Source organism: Stegastes partitus, unplaced genomic scaffold, assembly GCF_000690725.1.
Source record: "Stegastes partitus isolate 25-593 unplaced genomic scaffold, Stegastes_partitus-1.0.2 Scaffold182, whole genome shotgun sequence".
NCBI lineage: Eukaryota > Metazoa > Chordata > Actinopteri > Pomacentridae > Stegastes > Stegastes partitus.
The window spans coordinates 642,297-654,507 of NW_007577913.1; the positions used below are offsets into that span (position 1 = coordinate 642,297).

Sequence of the window (12,211 nt, forward strand, 5' to 3'; positions counted from 1 at the left end):
CTAAACTGCATTCTCGTTTATGTTTTGACAGAGATGTGTATTACCCTCGAAAGGTGACGTAGTAGGTAAGACCTCCAGTTTGAAGGAGCCACAAAGTCAACGTTAGGAAGATAGCGGCAGAACAGGGCTTTCGTTGTGTGTGAGACCAATAGTTTTACAACTGAGTTTCATTTTCACTCACTGTTTGGTCAAATTTAGACACCAAAAACTACATGGTTAGGCTTGAAACTTTTTAATAACTAATAGACTTGGTTAGGTTTCGGCACCAAAATTACTTGGTTAGGAAAATAGCACAGTTTGGGTTAAAATACGAGCCTGTTTTATTTGTTCGAAGCTTCATTTTTATGGTTACCGCCTCGATGGTCAGCTGAAAATGAGGGACAATAAAACAATATATAATATAATCAACAAGGTATGCCGATTTGAAATGCATTTGTGATGTGTTACTACAAACATAACCCAGCAAACATAACTGAGAATGCTGCTTAGGTGTATAGAAATATCATTTTTGGGAGTCAGGGCTGCTAGATAGTGAATGAGTTGCTCAGTGGCACATATGGCAGTTTTGTGTAATTCCTGCTTAAGGTACCCACATGTTTTGCATATTTCTGCCCATAGAGCAGGCGTATCCCCATCCTTCTCAGCTGAGCATGTAAGGATGATGAGGTGGGCATGACGTAGATTCCTCCGATTTACCACTCATATGAATAGGTTTAAATTAGGTAATCATACAGCTCTTCTAGACTTTTTAAGTGTTCCGGTACCTCGGGGATCAAATGCTGATGATTAAAGGAGTCATTTTGTGGAGTAACGCTCAGGAAAATGTGTTTACCATTTTAAGGAAACTACTTTTCAAATGATCGCGTGTGTGGAAAAATGCTTTTTATGCCATTGTGCATCACATAATGAATGTAGAAGTTGAAGTAACACAAGTAACAATCGAATCACTGCAAAGCCCAGTGCTGCTCAGAACTTCACTGTTTCCAAGAATCACTCCAAACAGAGGGTAGGACACATTTTCATGGTTTAATCAACACCTCAAGTACACACAGTCAATGCCGATGTAAAACCTCTGTTCAGTGACATGCATACAACGAACACACAGAAATACAAAGCATGCATGCAGGATGATTCTATTCTTTTATTTTATATCATTGCTGCGTCACATATCTCCTCCACACTCCATGAGGTGTAATTCAGACAGCATTTGCGTCATAGAAGTGATATAGTTCATCGTGAAATATACCAGTGAGGTCTGATTCGACTCCTCCCAGGGATTTCTTCACACACACACACGATTCACTTTAACTGTTACTGTTAGAGAAGCAGAGGCAGCAAATGAGGGTTGTGTAATTTCTGATAAAATATGTAAACCTTATCAGCTGCCAAAAAGGAAGGACATGAAAAGTTGTTCCCTGGCACTGCCTCTAAGGCATCCATTTGGAATCCACTTGACGGCGCTTTGTAGCGTGTTTAAACATTATCCTAAGTTACCAGGGGGAGTGTTCATTAAGTTCCAACTTGATGTTTAAGTAATGAAAAGCTAAATTCTGATGAGCATCATTAAACATATATGCAGCGGGACAGCTGGCCCACAGTCACTTTGATGCCTTTTCCTCTTGAAACAAATCATTAATATCCTCTTCTTTTTTTTCTCCCCTTTCCTCCAATCTGAAAAACATAAAACTAATCGAGAGAAACAGTACAGGCCTTTTTAAATTTTAAACATATCTGACAACTTTTAAAATAATGAAATGCATCTGATTGAAAACTGTGTATCAGAAGTAATGAAAAAAAAAGGGTTGTTTTCCATTATGCATGATTTTACAGAAAGAGAAGTTGACAGAGAGAAATCAGCTCAATAAACAATCTGCTGCTTAATAAAACTTTGTGAGGGTTTGAACTGACTTCTCTGGCGCACAGTACAAAGTAACTTTGTTCACTTGTTTAAAAAAAAAAAGAGGAAGGCATTTGACAACTGTGAGAGTCTCAGTTTGTCTTCCAAATGTGCATCATTTTCAGCAGTAATTTGAAATGCAGCTCTCACTCCGAGTGTGAAATTTACATTTCTTGGCTCTACACATGTCTACATTTATTTAGTGACAATGGGGACCATAATTCCTGCTGCCACCTGCGATTTAAATTGACAATTAGAAGTTGTAGACAGTGGATACCTGTCAGTTACACAGAAGCACTGGGGAACAACAATGAGCCCACAGAGGAAGCGGCATTGTTAGGAAAGATGGACTGTGGTTGATGCAGCACCTGTCTGCTTGGCAAAACAAAACAGGCCCTTCAGCGGGCGGAAAAGGCAAGTGTGCACTGATTAACTTGTTATGACGAGTCCTTGAGAGGCTTAAGTTTTCCCGACTGTGTCCCTTCCCTCGGCCATATGTCATTACTTAATAACTGTAACAGTGAGAGTGTTCGAGAGAGGGAGATAAAGGGAGCTGGAGAGAGAGAGAGAGAGAGGGGAGGTGACAGAAATGCTTGCTGATGGTGAGCCAGTGATTACTGCTCTTGGCCACTCTGCATAGATTATAGTTGTTGACGCTCAAGCTGAGCCAAGGTGTAGCGGAAAGAGTTTGTTTTTTCCTGGTGTGGTGACATTGTCACAAGCACCTGCATTTTTCTCCGTCAAAAAAAATTCCAATGCGCTGAGATCAAAAGGCAATCAGTTTCCAGCATTCTTCGTCACTCAGAGGATGAAAAGAAACTGTCACTTTGATTCCTGTGAGCCTGAAGTCTTTTGGGGATGTAGAATAAACTGTCATGCTGCTGTGACCTTGAGTATATACACAGCAATAATATAGTCATGGATTGCGTCTTGTAGTTCCAGATGGTGGAGGAAGATCTGATTTGTCAATGAGATGCATTATTATATATGTGAGTAAAAAGCCAGTTATGTGTGGAAATTTGCATTTTTGCTTCATTTAAAGTGTTTCTAGCTTTACCTGTGCGAACAAATCTGAGCTGTGTCATCTGAACTCTCCAATATGAGGCTTGTTATCTTGCGCTCCCATTCCTTTCCCCCCTATCTATCTCCACATTTTACAACCTTCCCTCATTAACAGCTCCTAATTGGCCATTGGGCTAAGCTGAAAACAATGAAGCATCGATTTCCTTAAACATAATCACCTCATCCAGTCTTTTAATGGCTGCTGTCACTGTAGGCCGCAGAGAGAAAAATGACCAGTCAATGGTCCCATCGATGCCCTTCACCTTCCCTCACCAAAGGCTAGAGTGCACAGCCACCCACTCCATCTTAGCGGGTTGGTTTAACCCCTTTAGCTGCCTGACAGGCTCCAAGCACTACATCCATCAAGACCGCAGCCATGTCTCAAGTTGTTGTGATCCCACATCGCACCAGACTGCACACAGTTGCCACTGTGCACTTGGGCGGAAAACATCTATTTATGAAATACCACAAGATGTTATTGTATGCATAAATAAGCACACCAACAAATTTATATGCAGATAATGGATGGTCATTTACCTCACCCTGAGCTCCCAGCTACCTGGATGAGATTATGTCTAGTCCAAGTGGCCATTTATCGTCTAAGTGGCTCTAGCAACTGGCCCAGTAGAGTCATCATGAAGCCATTTACACTGCTCTCTCCTCCGCATACCAGATGGTTTATAGTGATCGCACCTAATGTCCAACTGGCTGATGGCTGGACCTCATCCGATTGATGACACCGACATGTGCTTAGACATATTCCTCAAGTCTGATGGTAATAATCACAATAAGTGTTATAATGATTATAAAAACTTAATATGCTATGTCCAACTTAGTTGAATTCACTCAGAGGTCTAAAACATGCCACCAACAGTGTAGCTGTTTTTCACTGAAGCATCAGCTTTAACAAGCTTTACCCTGACAAATTGTTCATTCTTTATCGTACATGATGATAATTTTGCCAATCATAGCACATTTGTGTACAGAGAAAGTGCAGTAACAATGTTGAATGTGCCTTTCTTTCTATTTCTTAAAGTGAAAGTGCATCAACCGGCACACTAAAAACATACATGGCATACTATGTGTTCTGGAGTCAATGTTTGTGTAATTGTAATTTTATAATAATTTTGCATTTAGGTCAGACAACTATTCCTAAATCATTCTGACCTCATGATAAATTACTTATAAATGTGATTCTTCCCAACACCTGGACTTGTCTGTAACTACCCGAATGATACGATATAAAATCTGGTCGTGGAATTTTTCTTAGTGATCACTCAAAGTCAAGTCTACAGAAATAAAGCTGACTTAGATAAATAAAAGTCTTCAGTGATTTCAGACAACTTTTACAACAAGATTTAGTTTGGAGCACTACATTATTTCAGACATTGAGGCTGCCCATAAATCAAGTATCCAGCCTCAGTTGTTTCATCTTTGCCCAAAATTATTGGCTCATTGGTTCATCTTTTCAGGGAACTATAAGTCTATTTGTGTCCTAAAATGTCTCTGCAGCCTCCTTATGAGACTGAAGCTTTGATACTGCTGACTTGCTAAGCTGCACTGTTTCTCTGTGTTCACAGCAATCCTTGACTCTGTACTCTGTTCGGGGGATTGTTTATCCCTCCTTGTTGCTGCCCAGAATTTTTGAGAACTCCCTCAAAGAACAGTGTCTTGTCGACTAAAATAAACTTCATAACCTGTAGTGATAACTGGACTTATTTGCCATGATTTGATGAATCGGGACAACACCGAATTTTAATACGTACATTTGCATGTCTAACTTTAGTAAGAACTAAATCCAAAAGTCACATATCCGGACAAGTCACATTCTATTCAGACTAAAGATATGAATATGAGAGGGACTGATTTTTGTTGTCCCTTGTCAGATGTTTACTGGTAAGAGCTTTGGAGTGCTAACCTCCTTGCTGAGGGGATTCAGTATTCAGTATTCTGTGACGCAACACAGAGCTCTCACTTATTTAGTGATCTGTTTTGACTTGAAAGTAAGTCTGCAGGTCAGGAAGCTGTCAGTAAAATATTCAACAAGCCAACACATCGTGGGGTTTCGGGTTTTAGCACACTCAAGGGATTTTTCTCCTCACTTTTATAGTCTGCCTCCTCCTGCCCACAAATATCTAACAACAAGGGCCGAGAGAGTGACATTAATACTGCACGACAGCATGGTCCAGCAGGACTGCAAATGTTTGCCTTTTAATCCAGAACTCGTCGGCCTTTGGTCTGGCCAAGGCAGACATTGATGGGAATGGGAGAAGAAAACTGTTGCCAAACTTGTCTCGGCTGCTGGGAGCTCAGTTCCGTAATTCATGACCCAAGCCATTTCAAACATTTGCACAACCAACTCAGCCAGAGAAACACACACAGGTTGTTGTCATGCCACTGGAAGCAAATGCATCTCCTCACCGGAGCAGGATGTGCTCTTTAAAACGTGGTACAGCAAAGTAAAATAATGCACAGACAAGATGAAATGTGGCATTTGGTTGTCTCCCCCTCTTTTTGCACTCTATCCATTGTGTATATTGGAGGGGATAAGTTGAACTCTCCTTTCCTCTCCTCTCCCCTGTCCTGGGATGAGCTCCAGTTTAATTGTTGGATGCTGGTGTCTGTTGCGGTGGCTGTCAAGGGAAGATAAAGAGTTTTTCCTGGGGCGTAAGAAAAGGGGAGAGCAGTGATGGAGGGCCTCTCTCCTCCAGCTCCGCTGGCTGCATTAGCCCCACGCTTTATAATTGTGTGAAGGGGGCACTTCCAGTGGCTCCCTCATTACTCACTGGCATGGCCAGTCCCTGGCAGCCAGACACACCTTGTCCTCTAGCTCTCTCTCTGCCTGTCTCACTCATTTCAGGATGTCCCTCAGCTCCATCACCCCCTCACCCTCCCCTGGGCAATCCTCCCTATTGTTATTTTGACCCATTGCCGCCATCGGCTTCTCTTTTCACAGAATTTTTTTGACATCCTCCTTTGTCACACAGGGACCTATTGTACAGCTTTTGCTCTGACTGATGTCACCTATGCTTTGGAGTTAATGCTTTAGTGTAGTATAGCCAAACACTGTATTGGCTGAGTCCAGTGTGTCAGCTATCAAAGCCGTCATGACTGCCAGGTCTTCACTGGGGGAGTCGAGACAAAAGAATCATCCCTTTTTAATCATACTGACAACATATAATGAAGATTCAAGGATGCAAAAACAGCCACATTAATACATTGTGTGTGATGTTCTCCATGATAGCCATCATGGGCTGATTGGTATGGAGCGAGGACAGTCAGCACTGAGTGTGAAGCAATTAGATGCTATAATTGAGATGCCTTGAGGGCCAATTTGTTACACATACTTACAGTCTAAGTGCCCAGTGATTCTACTGAAGCTTGCTTCACATGACATGATGTGCGGCAGTCGGAGCTCCCCAAAGCTCATCTTTCATTTACATTAATGTTGCTCGTTTCAAATTTTTCGCAAAAACACATGCAGCAGGTTCCCAGGGTTGCTTCATTTAATTTTCTATGACACGTTTCCTTTAGTCTTTTACATTTACTGACCTGTATCTGTTTCTCTTTTTGCAGAGGGTGGGACGTGTGAGGTGATAGCCGCCCACCGATGCTGTAACAAGAATCGTATTGAGGAGCGCTCTCAGACAGTCAAGTGCTCCTGTTTACCAGGGAAAGTGGCCGGGACGACACGCAACAAACCTTCCTGTGTGGATGGTGAGAACATTAAATGTGTTTTAACGCAGTGCTGACTGTTTAGTACTGAGTTCTTCGAGGAGAGAAACAGTGCTTGTCAAGTATCCCTTATGTACAGATTACACTCAATGACAACCCTTCGCACAAAGTAATGTGTTCTACATTTAGACAGTAGCATGGAGGTTATAGCTGCTTTGTGCAGATAGTGTTGAGAGAGAATTTTGAATGAAAGACACTGGCATATGACATACAAAATGATATAAGCTATTTTCAATGCAGGGTTTTTTGCAAAATCATCGAATGTTGATTTTTTTTTTCTCCAACAAACAAACAAGTTTGCTTCTACCAATATTTAGTAATTTCACACAGTTTGTTTAGCATCTATATCTTTCTTTTTTCTTTTCTTTTCTTTTAAAATAGTGTTGTGAAGTCAAATTAGGATATCCCAACATTTTGTCAACATAACTGCATTGAAAGATTGAAATAAAAACTGACAAACATCTTTGCAGGAACTCTTTGACTGTAAAATGAAAATAAAGAAAACAGCTGAGAGGCCTCTTAACATCAATGCACTCAAATACTTTTACAATATTTATTTCCAGTTTCTGCTCACATCACATCAGAGGGAAATATTGTACTTTATACTCCATTACGAAAATGTGTGAGCCACTTGTTACTAGTTTTATTTAAGACATGCAATAAGGATGTAAAAACATGCGTTGCTATAGATTAAACCACTTCAGCGTGTACACGTTATGCACTTACACATCTGAAAGAAAGGATTATTTCAAAGTTCTTCACAGGCTTTAATAAACACATCAGATCAAGTCTCACAGAATATTCAAATCTAACTGTTTCCCATCATCTCTGTGATGTTTCTTACAACAAAAATACATTCAACCGTTGAGAACCCAGTAGAGCTTTGCTGCTGGGCATCATGGGAGATAGAGGATGATCCATTTGGGCTGCTGAACACCTGAACAGGGAGCACGTTGCAGTTCACATCGCCCAAGGCATCTCAGGCTGATGGAAATGAATAACTAATAAACACAAGTCAGGGAAGCTCCAGGCTAGTGCACCTGAATTACCTCAGCTGAGAAAAACAATCAGGCAGAGGGGGGGAAAAAAGGAAGAGGAGAAAAAAAAAAGCTGACAGGAAGTCACAAGTCTACTGAGACAGAACTGCGACGCTCCTTCACTCCACAGAGCTCATTTATTGCTCCTCAGTCTCGATCTTTTCACCTCCACCTTGAGCCGAGATCAAGATCATCTCTGACTGCCCGCAGAAATGACACCAAAGCATCTTCATTATGAGCTATGTTACATGAGGGGGCAGACAGGCCTGTTCACTGGGCTTCACAAGGTTGGTTAGCCACAGCTGACACTCAAGAAGATCCTAGAATATGAATTACAACCACTCCTCTGCAGCACCGAACAGAGGAGATAGACTTTGGACTCCTTTCACACAGGTTGTCCCTTTTTCATGTACACGGCTTAGACAGACTCTGTAAAATACCTGAAAACCTGAACATCCGACTGAGACATTTTCTTGAAATTACACCACAGACCTTCAGATGAAAAGTGTTAGCTGAAAGATAAAAGGTGAATATAGCTGGATGTGTTTTATTTTTTATTTTTTTTAGTTTTTGTTACAATGGATTGGAGAAATCTGAAGAAGCTGTCAGAAAAAGTCGGACAAAGATATATGAATCAAAAAAATGTACAGACCGAGGCCTGGAGGTGGAGAAGTAGGGGCTGGTGTAAACACTTCATGCCTCCATGCTTCAAGCTCCCGCAGTGAGAGAATCCATGTTGTTAGCGTATTGATTAACAAGCACTCATAGAAGGGGTGGTAATAAAAATGGAAATGACAAGTCACTGAGCACCAATAAGCTACAGTATTGAGCATCACTGCCCCTTTTGAGCTATGGTGACCTGACCTCCGAATAATTTTACTTCTCTGAGTCGAGCCCTTTACCTCCTTACTTGGATAATTTTCACCTGCTTGAAAGTGAATCGGGCCGTTTGTTATTTATTTAACACCCACCACGGGATAAAGGCTGAAGGGCATACGAAATAATTACATGATTATTCATAAGAGCTCATTTGTAGTCAGAAGTGTCAGGTGTACAAACGCACACCATTTAATTAAGGGATCTTTTCTGTAAGTGTGAGAATAAGTGGACATGGGAGGAAAAAAGGGCCACTTCGTTCAAGGGTTTTTTTTTTTTGGTTGTCTAGAAAAAGCTACATCTGAAAGTTACGTGTTTGTCAACTGAGCCCCACGGGCTGCCATTGCAGTATGTGAGGGATTATAGACTTGTAGAGTCAGTGGTCTGTACCCTCAGCAGTGCACCAGCTTGGCCCAGATGGAGCTTTCTCCCCAGGTCCCTGCGTTATTAATGTTCCGTCCAGATGAGGAACGATGCCGCAGCCCAGCTCATCTCGCCACCCCCTGGGGGACACCTGATGCCATACACAGGTTATGTACCCACAAAGGGGGAAAAAAAAAAATGCACTGTCTGACACATCGGTCCAAAATGTCCCATAGGTGTTTCACTGGGTTGAGATCTGGTAGCCTGTAAATGATTCCCATCAGGATAGAAAAGTCTTATCCCAGGACAAAGGTGATCCCACAAAACAACTTTGTATTGATTTGCAGTGACCTCCTCCTCTAAGGTTCCCCTTGTGTCACCACAACAGCTCTGACCCATCTAGGCCTGGACTCCACAAGAGCACTGAAGGTGTCTTGTGATGTCAGGCACCAAGATGTGAACTGCAGATCCCACATGTTGCAAGGCGTGGCTTCTATGGATCGGACTTGTTCTTCAAGCACTTCTAACAGATGCTTGATTGCATGTAAATCTGTGGAGGTTGAACTCTTTTTCATGCTCCTCAAAACATCCTTGAACAATGTTTGCAGTGTGGCAGGGAGCTTGGTCTGCAACAATATTTAGGTTGTCAAAGTAACATCGATATAAATTCTAGGGTGTCCCTGCATAACATTCCCTAGAGCATCACACTGGCTTGCCTTCTCCCCAAAGTGTATCCTCATCTCTCACCCGGGTAAACAACAAACACACCTGGTTGTCCACATAATGTGAAAAAAAAATAAGATTCATCAAACCAGGCCACCTTCTCCCTTTGCTGTATGGTCCAGTTCTACACACGTGACCATTGTCAATGCTTTTGGCTGTGAAAGCTATGATATCCTGTGTGTTCTGACATCTTTCTATCATTGCCAACAGTAAGCGTTTCTAGTAATTTGCCCTTCAGTCGTACTCCTCTGTGGGATTAGATCACACAGGCCAACCTTCATTCCACATGTGCATCAATAAGCCTTGGGTGCTCATGACCCATTTGCTGTTGTCCTTCTTTGAACCACTTTTAGTAGCTTCAAACCATTTCCACTTCCAGGAACACACAACAAGACCTGTTGTTTCGGAGATGCCTTGAGCCAGCCGTCTAGTCGTCACAATGTGGTCCTTGTCAAAGTCGCTCACATCCTCACGCTGCCCATTTTTCCTGCCACAACAACAACTTCAAGAACTGACTCTTCACTCATTGCCAAAGATATCCCAGCCCTCGACGGGGGCCCCTTTTTTCTTTCTTTTTTTTTTTTTTTTCCTTTTACAAGATAATCAATGCTATTCGCTGCATCTGTCAGTGGTTTTAATGTTTTGGCAGACTGGGTATATACACAATAGCTGGTGTTCTGATTTAACGAATCAAAGTAGATCTTTGGAGGTCATTTGGTTTGGACACACATACAGAGCCTGGAGGAATGAGCGCTCCTTTATCTTTCGCCAAATTTGCAGACACAGGCAATCTCCCTGATATGCTGTATTGTTGGTCATTAGCATCAAACTCCAACATCAAAGCGCACAGTGAAGATCAGTCCCATTGTCAAGTGTTTACTGACTTGTGAACAGGGACCACGAGACCATGAGTTTTTTTTTTTTTTCCTAGTTGCTACTGGTAACAGTTTCTACTGTTATTAATATATGGGGAAGTGACGACAGCTTGCGTTGTGAGGCATCGTTCTCAGTGGGGGTCTGCTGTCAGATTATCCTCATAGTGGGAATTGATTATTAGCTTTGACAAGGAGAATTATGTCCCAGTTATGTCAGGGCCAACGAGGCTCCAAGTGAAGAACATCCCTTTTAACAAGTCAAACGCTCAAATCTCTCTAGCCTCGGCGGACCAATCACGTACACTCAGATTAGGCGCTCATCACTGCACCACTGCCTTTATCCCAGTGTATGAGACATGTAAGCCCTCGGCCACAGTATGGACACACACACACGTACATATGCACTCATTTACTCAACACGTGCATGCCGATGCCCTAATACGCACACATGCTAAAACTTTGTGTTGTCATGTAGCTGCTGTAGCAGTAAACTCTTTCAACAAGAGACACGCAGATGCCCGCTTACTGCTGATCAGTGATGGGGAATGAACCCTTCTGTTTGGCTGCAGGCGCGTATAGCAGAGCATGACAGGTTGTCATGGTACATTTGAGATACATCCAGAGGGGGAGACGCTACGTATCTGAGGAGCGCTGCGAGGAGCGCTGCAGTTCTTTCACATACATTACTGGTCAGAAGTTATGAATGGAGTCAGAATGTCTTGAACACGCACAGTTTGGTATGGGTTTTAAGGCAATATTTTCTTTTTCAAGCAGTGCCGTCATCGTTATCAGCTCGAAGGCAGATTTTCCAACAGCTTTTCATTTGATGTGATTTGTGAATGAGAACATATCTAATCAGTAAGAGTTTATTCACTGCTGTACTCACCAACTGATTACACCCAAGAACAGTCAAGTGAACATCACATTCTTCTTTTTTTGCAAAATCCCCCACAGTTCAGTTCCACAGTCTGCCTGCTACTGTGTGTGGTTAGCAAGACGCAAAACCTGCTGCAGATCCTGCCTGAGGAGATGGACAGAAGGTGCAAATTATACTGTACAACAAAAAAACAATAACTCCTTTCTCTAACTGATGAACACACACACACACACAGGCAGACATAAGGCGAGACAAACAAACACTGAAATCCTCCTGGGTCAAAAAAAAAACAACAAAAAAATTACTGTGGCTTTGGAGAAGCTGAAGATGATGACTGTGAAGTAGGTTTGTCACATCCCACTGAGCTCTCACAGCATTGATGATGTGGTTAGAGTGTAACCTTTAACCAGGACAAGATCTGACCCTCAGCTGCAGTTAAAAGGTTTCCTTAGTTTTGTTTCAGTTTAACTCCCTCTCTCTCCAGTGTTCAGCAACATCAAATCTCCTGTTTTGGCCCTCACTATGGGAGTAACAAGTCAGCAGTTAGCCGAGAGAGAAATAAAGAAACGTACGGCAGATCCATGTTGGGTGTGTGGGAGCAACAGACGCTTTTGTACCCACATAAAGAAAAGGCAATAACCACAGAACAAAAAGTCATTGTTCGTCCATTAGCAGGCATACACACAAGCCCGCAAGCCCAAAGTTACATTTATAATGAACACACTGACACACACAAAAAAGAAATCGTAAAATGACATGTACCATT

At 42.1% G+C, this 12,211-nt stretch overlaps 1 protein-coding gene across 2 annotated transcripts in view; it reads left to right on the forward strand.

The window, feature by feature from the left end:
- The window catches only part of tafa1b (TAFA chemokine like family member 1b), a 136,813-nt gene that overhangs the window by 109,438 nt on the left and 15,164 nt on the right, over positions 1–12,211 (forward strand). For both annotated transcript variants that reach the window (XM_008280127.1, XM_008280129.1), the window contains exon 3: positions 6,536–6,676. In XM_008280127.1, coding sequence (XP_008278349.1) covers positions 6,536–6,676 — 141 coding nt within the window. The remainder of the gene's footprint in view (positions 1–6,535; positions 6,677–12,211) is intronic.